The sequence below is a fragment of the Anabrus simplex genome, chromosome 10 (assembly GCF_040414725.1).
Source record: "Anabrus simplex isolate iqAnaSimp1 chromosome 10, ASM4041472v1, whole genome shotgun sequence".
NCBI classification, from domain to species: Eukaryota; Metazoa; Arthropoda; class Insecta; order Orthoptera; family Tettigoniidae; genus Anabrus; species Anabrus simplex.
Genome location: NC_090274.1, coordinates 54,026,537 through 54,046,867, shown reverse-complemented (window position 1 = coordinate 54,046,867; position 20,331 = coordinate 54,026,537). Strand labels below are relative to the sequence as shown.

Genomic DNA, 20,331 nt, shown 5'->3' with positions numbered 1-20,331 from the left:
TCGAAGGATTGGAACTCTTCCTACCGAGCAAGTGGCTGTGTGATTTGGGTTGCATAGCTGTCAGCTTGCGTTTGGGAGATAGTCAGTTCAAACCCCACTGTCGGCAGCCCTGTAGATGGTTTTCTGTAGATTCAGATTTTTTTACCAGGCAAATGCTGGGACTGTACCTTAATTAAAGCCATGACTGCTTCCTTCCCACTCCTAGCCCTTCCCTATCCCATCGTTGCCGTAAGACCTATCTCTTACATGTAATCTGTGTTGGTGCGACGTAAAGCAAATTGTAGTTTACCAAGCTTGATAGCTGAAGTCGCTTAAGTGCGGCCAGTATCCAGTATTCGGGAGATAGTGGGTTCGAACCCCACTGTCGGCAGCCTTGAAGATGGTTTTTCATGGTTTACTATTTTCATTCGAGGCAAATGCTGGGGCTGTACCTTAATCAAGGCCATGGTCGCTTCCTTCCCACTCCTAACCCTTTCCTGTTCCATCATCACCACAAGACCTATCTGTGTCAGTATGACGTAAAATAACTTTTTAAAATTCAAATTATAATTGTAAATTGGAACTCTTCCTTTATTTTTCCCCTGTGATTACTGTTAACTCTTTTGCAGAATTCTCTGACATACAATAGCCCTTGCCTGCTTAATAAAACTTGAATTTTTCTGATAAACAATTTTTCACATTGCGTAATATGTAAGGGAGAACTTACAAAAGACATTCCTTGCACTGGCAAGCGATTCTGTAGTCCCTGCTGGTGTGAGGTTTCTATGATATTTTGAAAAAATAGGAATCTTAATTTAGAAACGGTACTTTTACACAATTACGAATTCAAATAGTTCCAAATACCATCCAGAGATGTCCAAAGCGACATAATGCAGAAATGCAACACCCACAGTGGATGGAAATATCAACCTGCAATCCTCGGAGCAAAGCACCTGTTGTGCTTTGCCTAAATGCAGCCACAGCAGTGGAAGAGTTAAGAGGGGATGGTTGCTCATTTATATTTCCTCTTTAAACATTATTCACTATCGCCACTTTTACCTTTCCCCTCAGACTTTCTTCAGTGAAGTCTTGTTCAGACCTAATGCTGACAGTATTAGGTTTTGCGAGGCTTATGGAAAGTTTATTATTCACACCCTTAGGGGCCCTCTCCATTCTCTTGGCAGTGCCTTCATTCTTCAAAAGATCCAACTAATTTTATTTTCTGATTAGAATTAATAAGGAATGATTGCCCAGTTGTACTTTCCCTTAAAAACACCACCACCACAAACAGGAAAGTTCAGAGGAACCTGGCTTCTATATGGAAGAAATTGCAGATAGAAATAGGATTAAAATCTAGTTTGGTTTTTTGTTACCTTCTTAAGCAATTATTCAGTGGACTTCATTAGTATGTAAAATTTTCAGGATTTTAGCTTTTATGGCTATATCGTATTTTCCCAATTTATGGGGTCTTGTTACAGCAAGGTTCACTGTGTGAGAAGTTTCTACAGTGCTCACGTATTCTAATTGAAATCAGTACTGGCCTTTTTTTTTTTTTTTAACAAGATGAGCAATTGAATGTTTTATATAACAAGCTAAATATGTGTCATTGCTTCTTTTACAGTTCTTCCAGATCTTCACTCCTTTCTTGCTTAATATCAAATTTATCTGCTTCTTTTTATATCTGATCTGTATCTGGCCTTTCTTTCTTTCTTGCTCTCTTGATATGCATGCTACATTGCATTCCCTTCCTATTGTTAATGATTCTTCTGTTTTTTGTTTTTGTTTTTACATTAGGAAACCTTACAGAATCAATGAGGGAGTTTAGAGTTGTTTTAACATACAGGGAAACTTTATTTTCATGCACAGAACAGCAGCTTATTTGCATTGTGTTCTGCTTTCTGCTTACCTAATACATTCAGAGTGGGTTTTTTCATGATACACACAATGTAAAATCTCTTGAACAGTATTTATTTTATTGGAGTTGAAATTTCATAAAATGTAATGGACACTTGTTAGCTTTTTAGCCAGCTCGTGAGCAAATAAGCTGAAGGCCTTAAGAAACAATGAGTGGAAAGGTGCAGTCATGTTTGTGAGGGAATGTAAGCGCCATCTTTAAGAGCCCTTCTGGGCAGATCCCAAGATTGTATCCACTGCAGACACTGTCTCGGTAAGAAAGAAATTCTTGGGTCACATCTTGGGAGCTTGTCTGCAGGGTGAAACACTGCGCATTACCAGATGTCGCAAGTGCAATCACTAATTGCAGAAGCCTTGCGTAAGTAAACAGTTATTCTGTGCGTGAAGAGGTGCACACTATCTATGAAAATGGCAGCTCTCAGTGATTGGGATGGCAAACCTTTTCTGACTGCCGTGTCAGTTAAGGTCTCGTTTGTTACCTTTTAATGTCTAGTGTGCCATCAGTTATTTAGCCCTCTTGCACTCAGCAGGAGTTTCCTCGAAGCAGCTCAAACTAATGTTTGTGATTTTGCAACGAAATTACAAAAAATCAGTTCGTAAACAATTTAACACACATTAAAATAAAATAAGTTGCACTAATAGAGGAAACTATGAGCATTTCAGAAATGAATATACCTTGGAGTATTATTATTGGTAAAGCCAAAAAGCTTATTAAACTTTTTTGAAAAATAAATAATGGTTTTCAATGACAGAAAGATCAGACATTATTATGTCTTTCCTTTTTACTCTTAGACCTGAAAGAAAGAACATTGAATAATTTGATATCAGTATGATGTGTGTGCTGCTGCAATTCACTTATGAAGTATGACACAAAGTTATTCACTGTACACATAACTGTCATCGATGTCAGGTTCTTTATGGTCCGATGCGCGGTGAGCATCTTTGACTGTGTGAAAATTTTCAGGGGTAAAATCGTCATTTCCCACATAATGGGAATCACTCTAGACCAAATGTCACTATTATTGTCTAAATCACCTGAAAACTCAAGGATATCGGAATCATTTGGCCTTGAACATGGCCTAGCCATTAAGAGAAAGAGATGAGGGTAGCACGTGCAAAAACAGAGTAATAAGAGGATGTATAATGATAGTTTCGGAAGTACAGCGAACACATGATATACAAAGGAATGAATTTAACTCTAATTTAAACTGAGGAAAGGGCACGAAGATCGGAGCGTCTGAAGAAGTACTGGGAGGACCGCAAAGCCCGAACAATCCCTTCAAAGAGACCTGAACGACGGACTGACTAAAGTGATCCTATGTGGTCATAAAAGAAGAAGAAGAAGAAGAAGAAGAAGAAGAAGAAGAAGAAGAAGAAGATAGCAAGATCAATCTGTTGTATTGATAAGCCAATGAAAAACAGATCCCCAAGCAATAACAGCCTCAAGCATCCACAACGTATACATTCACAGTCAGCAGATTTCATTTGTCAAAAATAAAAATATTTTGTAGTGCTGGTGGATATATCTGTTGAGTAAAATGCAAATTGAATGCCTTAAGTTACTGTCATGATCAACTGTTACCATTTAAGAGTCACACAAATGATAAAAATCTCTAAATTGGACTGAGTGTTTCATGGTTTTATTTTGCAAACATGAGTGAAAATTACATTTTTTAAAACAGGTGTATTTTAGGAATAAGATGTATTTTTGAACTTAATAACATTTGTAAAAAATATGGTCAAAGAATTAATAGTGACAAACTTTTTTACTAAAGCATAATGTTGAAATATTCTATGGTGTAAGATTTTCAACCTATTCATTACATGTTAAAAACATTAAATATTGCACGGCGTGCCACAGAATTCGCGTTCGTGTGTTACCTAGTGGCGCATGTTTCATAGGTTTGCCATCCCTGGTCTAGAGGAACCATCATCCATCATATTGCTCATTTCTGCCAAAAGTTTAGCCTGGATATGAGCCTAATAAAGACGTTGGAATCAGCACCCTGAAGGGTTCCATAACCATCCTCAGGAACCGCTTGTATGGTTTAGGGAAATTTCTCCATACATAATTCACTTCTCAAGTAACCATTTTGATAATATGAGTTGTGGCTAAAAAATAACTGGACTGATTTTTTTTTCCAACGCCCTGTGGTCTTGGTAACAATGACGCTGGTAGGCAAGTGTAACTTGCTAACCCCTACCATTCATTCTCCAACTAATGTTAACATGGAACCAACAGTCTCGCTGTAGCAGCCGTTCTTAAAAACTCTCGTACCTGAGTTCCATCGGAAAGATGTCGAGTGTGAAAGTCGAGCAGTATCTGAATGTGAAATTCCTTGTAAAATATGGAAAATCGACTACAGAAACTTTCAATTTGGTGAGCAAAGTTTATGTTGATCAGTATTTAATCCCATACTCAAGTTCTTAACTGATTCAAAAATTCAAAGAAGAAGATAAGTGATTGAAGATGATCCACAGCCCAGCTGCCCTCGAACATCAAGAATGGGCAAAATTGTTGTAAAAGTGAGTGAAAGTGTTAGGAAGAATTGTTGCTTGAAGATATCCTCCATGGGGAAGTCAGACAGAAAAGAAAAAATGACATCTAGAAGAATATCTCCTGGATCCTGCACAAAGACAACGCACTGGTGCACAATGCACTTTCCGTCGGGCGGTTTCTGGTGAAGCACAAGATCCCTGTGTTGAAACATGTACCGTATGCACTGGATCTGGCCCTCTATGACCTTTTTCCCAAAATCAAATCTGCATTTAAAGGACCCCAGTTCAAGTCTCTATAAGCACTAAAGGCAAAAGCTACAAAGCTGATGAACAGTCTGACAGATGCAGACCTATGGCATTGCTTCCAACAGTGGAAAATCACATGGAGCGGTGTTGGGACCAGAAAGGAGACTAAATTGAAAGGGATAATATTTCCAATGTGTAATTTATTTTTCAACAAATATTTCGAAGCCCCAGTGTGGTTATTTTTAACCACACCTTGCATTTTAATAAGGATGCAATTTTTGAAATAAGGCTTCAGATTAAATTAATTTTAAAACTTTTTTAAATTTTCATATAACAATGCTTTTTAGTTTGGAAGGTGATTCAAGATGCTCCGACTCGTCTTTCTCGCAGATGTTGGGACTCCCCAGAATCCTAGGTCCCGTTGCATTGCACAGTATAAGACGTCGTATCGGCAAGTAGGGTCCCTAAACTGTATGGTTACCGACACTGAAAAAGACCTGCAAAATACCCAACAGCAAGAAAAGTAACTATAAATCGATACCTTAATATTACAGGGGAGAAAGGGTAAGGTTGCACCCTTAGGGTACGTCCTTACACGGAGAGGACTATACAATGGTGAATTTCTCTGCCGAGCTGCCACCTGGGGTAGTGCTTTCTTTCAGCGACATTTCCATCTTGCGAATGAAGTTGTGATTTGTGAAGGAAGGAATTAGCTTCCAAAGTAAGATCGGATTGTTAGTCCGAAATGATTATTTTTTCGTGGTTTACTCCACTAGGTTCTTCCGTTCTCATTGCCGTTGGGAGTTAAGATTCCTCTTCCGCCTTCGAGACCGTTGACCGAGCACCTTGCAGCCGCCCCTAACATGGGAGACAAACACTGCTGATAAATAGTGTACTCATACAATTCCCTGAGTACTGGGCTGCCTCGTCCGCAATCTCCACCGTTCCGAAGTTCAACTTCTCCGCTGTAGATTCCGTTGAGGTCTTCACTCATAACCCTGAGCTGGGACCCTTACCAGATGATACACACCGGGTCAGTGTGCTCTGGGACTCGCATACAGAATGAATGCAAACAGACTTACTAAACAGATATTTGATTACTTCTGGAGAAAAAAAGACCACTACAGCGTGGATTCAGGAAACGAAAAAGGATATGGAAAGGTTAAGCATCTTGGAAGACCAGGTGTTAGAAAGGAATACGTTTAGGAACACACTGAAGAATTTGAAAGTTGTTCAAGAAGAAGTAGGAAGACCGGAAGAGCCTGGACAGATGAACAACGGAAAGCAGGCCAGCGAACGCATGAAGGAGTATTGGACACAGAGAAAACTCCTCACGAAGAGAAAGAAATGAAAATGTAGCGTGACCCTTAGTGGTCCATTCGCTTATTAAAAAAAAAAAAAGCTTTTTAGTATACTCTGTCCATCAGAAGCAGCCTAAGCAGGCCTACTTGGAGGAGTCTTGAAAATAAATAAACTTTATAGATCTGATCCAATGTCAGTAGCACAGTTGCTGTTTTTCTCTTTGCATGATACTGAGTCTCATTCCTGGCTAAAGGTAATTAAATGGAACTCCATGTTATTACCTTTCGGCACATTTTAGAATGATTGTGGAACAAAATTCTGATGCCCTAATGCCTCCTAAAACCTACAGCAATTTAAAGGGAACTGAACAAATATGTATATTTGCTAGCATGCAAGGTGTTCATGAAAGATCAGCCTTGTCCCCATTGCTTTTTATACTCTGCATGAACACCATCACAAAATTCCTCCTCCTCTACTGCGACATATACAATTCATTTAGAAACTTGGTCCTGCCAAGTTGACTGCTACCCAGCTGGTTGTCCTGGAATGATGTATTGCTGAACTTTCATGTCATTTGTTTGCTGGTAGCGTGAGACCAGAATTAGAATCATTGGCTGTGCTTGGACTTGAATCTGAGGCCCTTCAACAAGAGGCAGGCATACTACTTCTGCCATAACTGGGAAAGCAAGCCTACTTCCACTCTGATAAATGAGATTGGTGCAGCTAGAGTTTTGGATTATCTTCAGAAGGCCAGTGTATTATAACTCAAACATGCACACTTTTAGAAAATCAACCATAATAACAACCGAGTCTGGAAGTTAACAGTTCACCGCTTTTAAGATTGTTACATAAACTTGGTTGATAACAGTTCAGATTACACTGAGGGAATGTTCAGTGACAGATTTTAAAGGCTTACGGCATTGCTAAGTACACCTAAAATATCAATGGACTAAGATGAGAGCCTTGGGGCTTCACACTATTTTGTGCCAGACAGGTCAGATAGTCAGTCTATAGTTAAGATATAAGAGCAAGTTTTCTCTTCTAAAGCCCAGCAAAAATTCCCTGCTTCATTCTCTATTTCCTAAAAACCTTTTACTTTATTGTTGTCTGTAGATTAGATGTTTATGTGATTACTGTGTGACTCATTTTGAGACATACAGGATAATTCTACAGCTGGTTGCAGCTATGAAATATTTCTTCACGGACTGTTTGGTGCTATGTTTTTTAATCTGCTAAGGGGAAAGCTGCCAGTATGTAATGTAGTCCTTTCAAGACAATTCTTTAATTGATGAAGAATGGCCTAGTTCCTTTATAACCTAAAAATGTGTGTAATTGAAAGGGAACACTCAAAAGTGTGCATACATCAAAGATAGGAAACTAGCAAGGAAAGTTGGAGCAGACATAAGGAATAAACACAATGGCAAGTTGGTCATCATCATCATCATCATCATCATCATCATCATCAGATACCATGTGTAGGCATTTTTATTTGATGCCTACTGGATGACAGAGTAAACCAAATCTCTGTTGGGAAGTTTTAATGAATTTTGTTAGGTGAACACCAAATGTTCACCGAGCAAGTGGCTGCATACTTTCGGTCATGTAGTTATCAGTGTGCATTTGGGAGATGGCGGGTTCAAACCCCACTGTTGGCAGCCTTGAAGATGGTTTTCCACGATGTCACACAAGACAGATGCTGGGGCTGTACCTTAAGGCCACAGCCGCTTCCTTTCCACTCCTAGCCCTTTTCTATCACATTGTCGCCATAAGACCTGTGTCGGTGCAAAGATAAAAACAAAAAAAGAGAGAAAACCAATTGTGTCACTAGAGATCTTTTACATGTCAACATCATATGACATGAAGTGTTGAATGGACTTATTTCTGCCCTTCAAAAATCTGACTACCTCTGCCAGGTTTAAATCAGCGATTTTCAGATCCAGAAGCCGACACTCTACCACTGATCCACAGAGGTGTGGGTAGAGGAAGCAGGAGGAGAGAAGAGATAAGGTAAAGCATGACCTCACAAGAAACTAGGACAAACTCCGTATCTTGGGGCTGGTTTGAAATGAAAGCCCATAATTTTTTTTTTTTTTTTTTAATTCTGTGCGTAAAACTGAAGGTCCTGAGGCTAAGAGGATGATGTCAGCAGTCATTAAAATAGGAAGCTTCCTCCAGAGATGGACTTGCTTCTTATCAAACCCAGCAGATTTTCATCCTCTCCTATCTGACAGATCCTCATTTGACTTCACATGGTTGAAAAAATCCTCATTCCAGCCCTCAACCAAGGATTAAATATGGGGCCGAGCAGGAAATTGAACCTGGGAACTCGAGGTAATAGACAGAGATGGCTGACTTCATCACCATCAAGTTAAAAGTATTTCCTGTTCAAGGAACTTGAATTCCATGCATTTCAAGATAATGCCTGTAAATTCAAGTTTAATTATTATATTATTACATCAATACAACCTGCTGTGGGCTTACATCTTTTTCTTTATGTTGCAACCGAAGAAAAGCTATCTCAGGCTTCTCTTCTGCTGCTCTTCTGCTGAGTTGTTGCACAATTTAACAGGATGTCTCTCTGGATTCTCCATGAGATCTGTAATTTTCTTCCTGAAGATGGTTCTGTCTTGAATTTCTTTGAGAAATGCCTCCTTCCTTTAGATCTTCCATGCCATTTTTATGCCAATGGGGATGAGTTTTCTACTTTTCTGTATGCTCTCTATCCAGGTTCATTCTCTTTAGGTGTCCATAAAAGGTCAATCTGCTGTTTCTGATAGTGGTGGAAATCTTCTCTAATCTCTCATTCACTTCCCTATTGTATCTCGTGTAGAATGACACACCCTCCGACACTTCCTTGTATTCTAGAATTTTTCTGAGAAATGTTCTTCCTTTTTTATTGAATGTTGGATCATCTATTTTGGCTGGCATCTCTGCCATGTAGAGTCATTCTGGTCTTACTATTGTGCAGCACTGAGCTCGATAGCTGCAGTCGCTTAAGTCTGGCCAGTATCCAGTATTCGGGAGATAGTAGGTTCGAACCCCACTATCGGCAGCCCTGAAAATGGTTTTTCCGTGGTTTCCCATTTTCACACTAGGCAAATGCTGGGGCTATACCTTAATTAAGGCCACGGCCGCTTCCTTCCCACTCCCAGCCCTTCCCTGTCCCATCGTCGCCATGACGCCTGTGCGTGAAATCTTTTTACGTGGGAATGCTGATGCACATCAACAGTCACACGGCCCTTAACAGTTTTGGGATGCTGGCCCAGTGGCATAGAGTCTACGATGACTGGAGATCCAAAAACTGCTGAGGTTGTTAGACCTCATGGACATAATCAGGTGTAGTTGGAGTTGTACCTTATTCGCCATAAGACTTATCTGTGTCGGTGTGACGTAAAGCAACTAGCTATTGTGCAGTAATGTGTCAGTTTTGTTTGGAAGGGGATTGATCTGGATCTGTAGATATCACAGCACAATTTAAAGGCCATTTCCATCCTCTTTTGCTGTTCTCCTTGCACTTCTATATTGTGTTATATTTCTGTTTATTAAATGAACTAACATCCCTTATTTACAGGCTGCCATTAAAACAATGTACGGTAATACATATCAAGTTATAGCTATAAAGTTGTTCTAATGAATGAATCCTCTGAAATAGAGATGGTTCTAAGACTAGTGGGATACTTTTGTTCTATATAGGTGGGTGTCAGGATCTTAATGGAGCCTCAGAGGGTGATAGTCATGATTTCATGAATGCACTTTGTTGAAAGTTGAAAATGCTTTCACGTGGCGGCAACTGTTGAGTATATTCTCTACCTGCCATGGCCTTACATGAACCCACAATATTCTGCACCGTCTTTGCTCTTTCTCCACATCTCCTGCATCATTATTATTATTATTATTATTATTATTATTATTATTATTATTATTATTATTATTATTATTATTATTATTATTATTATTATTATTAAGCCTCCGTGGCTCAGAGGGCAGTGAATCGGCTTCTCACCACTGGATAACAAGGTTCAAATCCTGGTCACTCCATGTGAGATTTGTGCTGGACGAAGCGGAAGCGGGACAGGTTTTTCTCCGGGTACTCCGGTTTTCCCTATCATCTTTTATTCCAGCAACACTCCCCATACTCATTTCATAGCATCTATCAGTCATTAATAAATCATTTTGAGAGTGGCGACCCCATCGTACTAATACCCTATATATGTTTCGTTCATTACATCCCTGACCCGGTCAGTGACTGGAAAACAGGTTGTAGGATTTCATTCATTCATTCATTTATTTCATTTCATATTATTATTATTATCATTATCATTATGATCATCATTATCATTATTACTACGAGGGTCGAGTCATAAGTCATGGCAACTATTTTTTTTTCTCTCGCGAACAGGAGACAACATGGAAAATCTAAGATATGCATTTAGAAATATAGGGCATGTACTTATGCATAGTGCCTGAAGACAAATTCTGACTTCAGGAGATTCTCGTAGGAAAGTGACAGAACAAAGGCCATTGGTAAACATTGTTGTATTATGGTATAGACAGCAAATATACAAGACTACGTACAAAGCACAGGTCTCCATTGGTTACAGACCTTTGAAATACTCACCCAAGGTTTCCACTGTGTGTTGGCAGCGGTGGGGTAGGCGCTGAATACTATTCGCTGCATGTGTATCGCTAACGTGTGACACGTCTCTCCAAAATGCTGTTACAATGTCCTCTTTCTAAGCAAACCGTTGTCCACGTAATGGCTTCTTGACTTTGGGGATTAGATCATAGTCACATGGGCTCAGATCAGGCAAATAAGGCAGGTGTGGAAGAACCTCCCATCCCCACCGTTGTAAGCGACGCTGAACGATGGCTGCTGTGTGAGCTGTCGCGTTATCGTGTAGCATTATGGTGTTGTCCAAAAGATTTGGATTTTTGGTTTGCACTGCATGGCACAATTGGTACAACAAAAAGGAATTGTAATAAACATCTTTGTCCATGGACACTGGACGGCCTGGGCTCGGCAAATCGGCAGTCGATACATGAAATTCATTAAACATTTACTTCAAAGTAGAGTATTTTTTTTGTACTGACCTACAGGGACAACATAATTGATAGAGATGCTAAAGAAATGGGTTGCTGCAAGGTAGTAAGATGGATCCTATGCTGTTTAGTATATACATCCATGATCCAGTACTTATAGTGCCAACCAGAAGTTTTCTATATGAAGTAGATAGCTCTGGTGAGGTTGAAAAGTGAAAACTTCTGGTGTTCTGTATCTGATCTATGAAAAGTTAACTAGATGTATATCTAGCCATTCAGAGATAATTAGAGAATTATTTTTAAAGAGTGGTGTACCTATTATTCTTCTAAGTTAAAGAATGTGTGGACTGCGTAACATAACTGGTCTTTCTGCTTTTGATAAAAAGAAACTAATGCATGATCTTTCTGTAGCTGATTCTGTTTTTTGTTTTCTCTTGACTGTTTTGTGCTCTTCACATTCTTCACTTCTTCTGTTCTGTGGCCAACAGCTGGATTCGTTATCCCTGTCATTAAGGGTAGGTACCAGGCATTTATCACTTCACTCGCTTGTTGCAGCAGGCAGTGCCAATGACTTCAGTTGGTTCTTATTATCTAGGAGTGTATAATACTGTATATCTTTGTAATGTAACTGCTATCTGTTTATGCTAGTATGTAATACAGATCAGTACTGACACAAAGAACTGGCGACTGATTCAGAATTTGAAACCTGACATGACTGTAGCTTATGGGCTTTTAAAGGTATGATGAGAAACACTAATATATTTTGTGATGATGTACCCCAGTAGCCATGTATTCCAAGGCAACAGGTGAACAAGAAAGTCACATAGCTCTCAGCTTGCCTTTGTCATATTTGAAGCCATTTCTCTTCTGTTTTGACTCTGTCAGTGTACAACAACTTAATTAAAAATAAAATGACATGTTATTTCCTTGAAAGAACATCATCAGATTCTATCAAATCACACTCAAACATATTTAGAAATGTATAAGTACAAAATACTTGAAATTTGGAAACTTAATGAAGAGCTCAAACAGTGTTCACTCCTTAGTAGTCCAGTATAGTATGCTAGAAGTATTCAAGAATGTAATAATAATAATAATAATAATAATAATAATAATAATAATAATAATAATAATAATCACCGGGCGAGTTGGCCGTGCGCGTAGAGGCGCGCGGCTGTGAGCTTGCATCCGGGAGATAGTAGGTTCGAGTCCCACTATCGGCAGCCCTGAAGATGGTTTTCCGTGGTTTCCCATTTTCACACCAGGCAAATGCTGGGGCTGTACCTTAATTAAGGCCACGGCCGCTTCCTTCCAACTCCTAGGCCTTTCCTATCCCATCGTCGCCATAAGACCTATCTGTGTCGGTACGACGTAAAGCCCCTAGCAAAAAAAAATAATAATAATAATAATCGTATGGCCTCAGCTACCATGTGCAGACATTTCAATTTGACGCCATCTGGCTGTCTGCTCGTCAATTTCGACGTTCCGTTTTACTCTAGGCCCCCACTAGATGGCAGACCGAGAACACCGAAACTCTCTTGGGCGTCTATGGCTGAGATTTAATGAATTTTATAGCTGCCTCTGTGGATCAGCGGTAGAGTGTCGGCTTCCGGATCCCAAGATAGCGGGTTCAAACCCGGCAGAGGTAGTCGGATTTTTGAAGGGCGGAAAAAAAGTCCATTCGTCACTCCATATCGTACGATGTTGGCATGTAAAAGATCTCTGGTGACACATTTGGTGCTTACCCGACAAAATTCATTAAATCTCAGCCATAGACGCCCAAGAGAGTTTCGGTTTACTCGGTCTGCCATCTAGTGGGGGCCTAGAGTAAAACGGAACGTCGAAATTGACGAGCAGACAGCCAGATGGCGTCAAATTGAAATGTCTGCACACGGTAGCTGAGGCCATACGATTATTATTATTATTATTATTATTATTATTATTATTATTATTATTATTATTATTATTATTATTATTATTAATGAATTTTATCAGGTAAACACCAAATGTGTCACCAGAGATCTTTTACATGCCGACATCGTACGACATGGAGTGTCGAATGGACTTTTTTCCGCCCTTCAAAAATCCGACTACCTCTGCCGGGTTTGAACCCGCTATCTTGGGATCCGGTGGCCGACACTCTACAAGTGGTTGTCTAGGTTATCTATTTTAAGACATAGCATACAACTTAAAACACAAACTGTGCCCATTTGTCCTTGATTCAATAAAACTTCTTTGCTCCACCTAGTGTAACACTGACATTTAGTGGTAAAAGAGTGTTTCATACTCCTGCAGTACTGATTTACAACACAATCCCATCCCAATATCTTCTTATTCTTATACTTCTTCGTTTTGCCTCATGACTGAGGCGTCGTGACTATCATAATATTCAGCCAACTAGCCGATGAACCATACTCCGCAATTCTTCCTTATCTAAAGCTTTCAATGTGGTAACTCTGAGAGAACTCTGTAGGGGGCCGTTCACCATGTCAATCCATTGCGTTGGTATTCGCCATCGTTGTCTGGTTCCCTGGACTTTGCCCTCAACAATCAGCTTTTGAAGACTACCATCTCGGCGCATGATATGTCCAAAGTTGTGTACGATCCGCTGAGAGACCTTACACGATAGACAAACTTTTATCTGAAGTTGGTTCAGGATTGATGTGTTTGTGTGATGAGCTGTCCAAGGAATCCTTAACATTTTCCCAATATCTAGAGCTACCATTTTCTGATATCTTTTGGTATTTATCCAGTTCCTGTATTATACCATTCGTATGGACCAATGACCTAGATGCTCAGCCTCTTTAAACAACAACACACCGGGCGAGTTGGCCGTGCGCGTAGAGGCGTGCGGCTGTGAGCTTGCATCCGGGAGATAGTAGGTTCGAGTCCCATTATCGGCAGCCCTGAAAATGGTTTTCCATGGTTTCCCATTTTCACACCAGGCAAATGCTGGGGCTGTACCTTAATTAAGGCCACGGTCACTTCCTTCCAACTCCTTGTCCTTTCTTATCCCATCGTCGCCATAAAACCTATCTGTGTCGGTGCGACTTAAAGCCCCTAGCAAAAAAAAATAAACAACAACAACAATTCATACTGCAGGAAGTTGAATGTATTGTCTAAACACTGCTCAGTATATCTATTTGTTTCAAACACAGATAGAGGCATGAATTGAAGAAATGCCATGTGTGGATCCTGGAAGTTTGAAACACCACTTTACACTTCTAAATCAAAATTAGTACCATCACACTACTCGTCATCAGTACTAATATCCAGCCACTCTGGAACAACTTAAAGATTGTCACTGCTGTTATTTTCTACTGAACCATCACCACTTCTATTGTCCACATTTATGGGCAATTTGGAACCCAAATTTACACTGAAAGCTGATAGATTTCTTCACTGTCATGCTCATGGTTGCTCTTGTGTGATAGCCAGCCAGAGAACAGAGGAAGGTTTTTATAGGTCTAATATTTGGTACTTCGACTTCAACAGTTTTATTGCAAGCTGTCCACTTCATGGCCGTATCGATGAGTATAATCAACAAATTAATCTAAAAAGCCACCTAATCGATACTTTATTTCTTTTGCCTTTGGAAAACTTAAAAATACATTAACAAACACAGTACATGTTTCGACCACTTAGTGGTCATCTTCAGCTGTATATAAAAAATCTTAGATGATAACATTTAAAAGCAAACACATTGGATCTTAAAACTATATCCCATGGGAATCTAAAAACTATTGTTCTAGATGCTTTAAATGAAATGGAAGATGGGGGGGGGGGGGGTAAGGAGATTTATGTGAATGATACTTAAATTACAGTATCGTTTACAATTGTGTTTAAAAACTTAAATGATGAAAAACATATTTAAAATATTTAAAAGCGTCTATGGTAAAATTCTTTTTGATAACATTAGATGGCGTGAATAAAAAGTTTGTGTTTGTAATAAAAACTTTTTATTCACGCCACCTAACCCCCCTGTGGGTGGGGGCGGTAGAATAACACCCACGGTATCCCCTGCCTGTCGTAAGAGGCGACCAAAAGGGGCCACATGGGCTCTGAAATTTGGAGTGTGGGTTGGCGACCACAGGGCCCTTAGCTGAGTCCTTGCATTGCTTCCACTTACTTGTGCCAGGCTCCTCACTTTCATCTATCCTATCCCACCTCTCTTGGTCAACTCTTGTTCTTTTCCGACCCCGACGCTATTAGGTTTGCGAGGGCTACGGAGTCTTTCATTTTCATGCCCTTCGTGGCCCTTGTCTTCCTTTGGCCGATATCTTCATTTTTCGAAGTGTCGGGCCCCTTCCATTTTTTCTCTCTGATTAGTGTTATATAGAGGATGGTTTCCTAGTTGTACTTCCTCTTAAAACAATAATCACCACCACCACCATCACGCCACCTAATGTTATCAAAAAGAATTTTACCATAGACGCTTTTAAATATTTTAAATATGTTTTTCATCATTTAAGTTTTTAAACACATTTGTAAACAATACTGTAATTTAAGTATCATTCACATAAATCTCCTTACCCCCCCCCCCCCCATCTTCCATTTCATTTAAAGCATCTAGAACAATAGTTTTTAGATTCCCATGGGATATAGTTTTAAGATCCAATGTGCTTGCTTTTAACTGTCATCATCTAAGATTTTTTATATACAGCTGAAGATGACCACTAAGTGGTCGAAACATGTACTGTGTTTGTTAATGTATTTTTTTTTTTTTTTTTTTTTTTTGCTAGGGGCTTTACGTCGCACCGACACAGATAGGTCTTATGGCGACGATGGGATAGGAAAGGCCTAGGAGTTGGAAGGAAGCGGCCGTGGCCTTAATTAAGGTACAGCCCCAGCATTTGCCTGGTGTGAAAATGGGAAACCACGGAAAACCATCTTCAGGGCTGCCGATAGTGGGATTCGAACCTACTATCTCCCGGATGCAAGCTCACAGCCGCGCGCCTCTACGCGCTCGGCCAACTCGCCCGGTTAATGTATTTTTAAATTTGCCAAAGGCAAAAGAAATAAAGTATCGATTAGGTGGCTTTTTAGATTAATTTGTTGATTCAACAGTTTTCTCAGCACATGCCCAAGAACACTGGTGTGAGCAGTGGCAAGAAAACACCAAACCCAGCAGTATTAGACTTGTGAGGACTAGGGAGTCTTTCACACTTCATTCATTGTAGGATTGAACCACATCCCTTTTACCTTCTGATTAGCGTTAGGAGAGGAAGTTTCCCAAGTTGTACATCTTCTTAAAAGAATAACTCCCACTCAATCCCTGTGTCACATATAACTCAAGAGCCATGGCACCAATGAGTATGGGTCTTGTGGCTGTAAGCTTATGAGGGGTATGGACTTCACTATTGACAGCCCTGGAGATGATTTTTCTGTGATTTCTCCATTTTCACACCAGGCATATCAAAGGATGGACCAGTACTTTAATTAAGGCCACATCCATTACCTTCCCAATCCAATCCATTCCAATCCCAGTCACCATGCAGGTGGCTTGCCAGATATAAGAGTAGCATGTTATCAGTATGACAAAGTCCTCAAACATACAACTTGACTTTCCTGACCAGGTTTTCTGCCTCTCAAACCAAGAATGTTACTACCCGAGTAAATTTAAATTCTGTACCTGTGCCAGTTTGTCATCACCAACTCTGTTTTAGTTCTACAATATTTGGACCGAGCAAGTGTCTGTGTGGTTTGGCTTATGTAACCGTCAGCTTGCATTCGGGAGAGAGTGGGTTTGAACCCCCACTGTGGGTACCCCCGAAGGTGATTTTTCTGTAGTTTACAATTTTCACACTAGGCAAATGCTGAGACTGTACCTTCATTAAGGCCATGGTCACTTCCTTCCCACTCCTAGCCCTTTCCTATCCCATCGTCGCCATAAAACCTCTCTCTGTCAATGTGACATTAAGCAAATTGTAAAAAGAATAGTTCTGTTTGAATACTTTTCTGAAATGCCATTGTCCTAGTTTTGTTAATTAATATTTTGAGGTTACATTTCAATTTAATAAATTTTTATACATTTTTTATGGTAATTTTATTTAGATCTGCACCAAAGAAGTTGACCATGCGGTTAGGGTCACGCAGCTGTGAGCTTGTTTTGGGAGATAGTGGGTTTGAACCCAACTGTCGGCAGCCCTGAATATAGTTGTTTTCTGTAGTTTCCCATTTTCAAACCAGGCGAATGCTAGAGCTCTACCTTAATTAAGGCCACGACTGCTTCCTTCCCAATCCTAGCCCTTTCCTATACCATCATTGCCGTAAGACCTATCTGTAATACCAATATAATGGTCCGTTATTGGACATTATAAATTTTTCAGCTAACTCATTCTTGGTTGCCTGCGTTTTGCCCTCGTGTGCTAAGTTAGGCTCGTCAGTTGGGACTTAGCACATCACCCAAGACACAAGGCATAGAAACATAGCTCTCATAGTGCATTGGCATTGCTGGTCGTTTCAAATAGCTTATCCAGTGGCCTCCACTCTATTGTGGACCTATCTGTGTCGATGCAACCTGAAATAAATTGTAACTGAACTTGTTTAGATGCTTCATCAGCATGTACTGTAAATAATAATATAAGAGAATTTATTGGACTCCAACCTATTCAATACATTACAGGATGTTAACATTTTTAGTTAAACATCGTTAAAATGGAAACATGTTTCGCCCTCCATGTGGGGCATCATCAGTCATATCAAAGCACCTCAAAATTAAACCAGACGTCTGGTTGGAAATTATGAACATAATATGTAAGAAAGAATACATTAAAAAACACGTACAAGGTTCTATCCTAAATGAAATAACAATAGACTAGTTACATGTAGTAAAATACACTAGTGGTTTCTTAATATTAAAATGAGGCCATCATATGTACAGTATAACAATGAAAGTAATCAAAGTCTATATGATGTTGAGTTTGATGGTAGTTCTACGTAGTATATACAAATGTTGGCAAAATAAAATACAATTTATAATTACTGTACACTTATATATAATTGTTAAAATTGATGAGGTAAAACATTCCAATTTGTCTATTTGTAATTTGGCTCCAACCAAAATAATTCGCCCTAGGATTCATGAGGTAGTCAACTCCGTTGGTCACTCTCTATATGAATGGAGTGCACAGTGCAAGTGAACAGCTTTTGTTGATTATAAAATGAAGCTGTGCTAAGACAGAGTTAAAACTGGCTTCAAATGAAGATAGTTAAAAACATCATTAGATTCTTCCTAGTTGACTAGAGATTTGCGTATATTTTGTTGTTGAAGTGTGGGAAAGTCAGTTGTTGGTTGAATGGGCAACGGTCGAAAATGTTATGCAGTGCGATCGGCGTTTGAGCTGTCCTACATGTGAGGGAATCTGAAAATGGAGGATTTGTCTTAATTAGGTAAGTGAAATGACGGAAAAAGAGAAAAAAAGGGGGGAAATCATTGAGAAATGAAAGATGTGAAAGTTAAAACTTACCTTGAAAGCTGTTGAGCTGTTACCTAATTGCTAGGAGGTTTGTGGAGCACTGGCTGTCGCTAAAAATGTTAACATCCTGTAATGTATTGAATAGGTTGGAGTCCAATAAATTCTCTTATATTATTATTGAGATTCTTTCAGTACAGAAAATAAAATGATTTTCATTACTTGTAATGTACAGTAAATGTGTTGCTGATCTCTGCTCATGTGTTGCCTTCCCTATCCATTCCCAAAATGGGCACTTTGAGTGTTTTGGTTTTCATTTAAAATTTGAATTACACTTTTCTATCTGTAAATGCTTGGATAGGTGATGAATAATCCCGTCATTGGAATATAGACTGAATGTTGTTCACTCAAACTTTTCTGTGGTAAATAATGTCTTGTAGGACATTGACAGACACCACACTATATCCACAGTTCATGGATGGAGAGGAGTAACTTATAAGGTAAACACTCACAGACAGGGCAGACACAAAATGAGAGATTTTTTCCCCCTCTTTTCTGATTTTTTTTCCCTGGATTTATTCTCTTGTGTCTTCCTTTCATTTAATTTTCCTTCTTATGAAACATTTTCTAGCTGTTTTTGACTTTTTGTTCATCGATAGTTTCATATGCTTTCTCTCTACACATGCTTTCACATTAAGTTTCCACTTGTTTCATCTATATATAAAAAAGCAGAATGTCTGTCTGTATGTCTGTTCCTTATACAAATTCCACCATTCCACCAATCTGAACCAAATTTTTTATACTTACCTTTTAGGACCCTGTGGGTAACCCCATCTACAAGAAATTTTAACACCCCTCTCCTTCTCTAGATTTAGGCCCTTTGGCACATTAACATAGGCTAATATATGCAAAATATTCAATTTGTCATACAGGGACAAGACAAAGCTCATTTTAAGCTTCACAACTCATAGAACAAAACTCGGTAAGGCCTAAAACCAGCCGTTTTGAAGATATTAGCATCACGCTATCCCGCTCTAGGAAATGGATGAAGAAATGACCAGAGGTAACCATGGCAACATGAGCTCAAGGATTCTGCAGTAGAATACAGGCCTGATGTTCGAAGTAGGCATGTGCGTAAATGTAGGCTGGGCCAAGGAAAGATTCTGCTACACATGTGACTGTCCCAAAAAAAGCACTACGGGTTGGGTTCGGGAGGGGGTGTCATAATTAAAAATATAATATAAAAATAGTTCTTAATCAGTCAATGTCACAATAATGAAATCTACAAAAATTCTCTTCACTCATAATTAACAGGTAATAAAATACCTAAAGAAACAATAAAATGCCCGGGCAGCGCCGGGTAATATAGCTATTATTCATATATATTTCACTCTTGTCAACTGAGAATATTTATCCATTTTAAGGGAATAATGTGAGGATAATTACAAGTTATTAGACTGATGTATTCTTACTAATGTAAACAGATTTGTGTTACAATGCAAACAAAAATAAATAAATAGAGAATGTTTTTTTTTTTTTGACAGGTGTTGAAATCTGCTGATGTTGGCACTGTCTGCTTGATACTATGTAATTGTTACTTTTTTTTTTTTTTTTTTTTAAGAGGTTTATTTCCTTGATGAAATGATGTATATGTCCTTGTACATACTAAACACACTCACCTGTTACCTCCCCGCTGTATATAACACAGAGTAACGTGTTTGGGTTCTTCAGTTTCTTGCTTTCATGCACTCCTCAGCTTGTGTTTGTGTACCAGGTGAAGGTTTTAATATTGTGTGCCTATTGTAAGTGAAATACTAAAGGATAGACTCAGTTCTGCTAAACTTAAAGTGACAAATTGTAGAACTTGTCTCATTTGGACATTTGTAGCTAATAAAGAATTTTTTCTTCTGTTAACATTAATGGTTTCATGGCCCAA

The 20,331-nt window shown here is 39.1% G+C and overlaps 1 protein-coding gene across 1 annotated transcript in view; it reads left to right on the top strand.

The window, feature by feature from the left end:
- rdgB (retinal degeneration B) overlaps window positions 1-20,331 on the top strand; it is a 689,086-nt gene that overhangs the window by 515,936 nt on the left and 152,819 nt on the right. Inside the window, exon 11 of the mRNA XM_067154865.2 lies at window positions 11,469-11,495. Within this exon, the coding sequence (XP_067010966.1) occupies window positions 11,469-11,495 (27 nt within the window). The remainder of the gene's footprint in view (window positions 1-11,468; window positions 11,496-20,331) is intronic.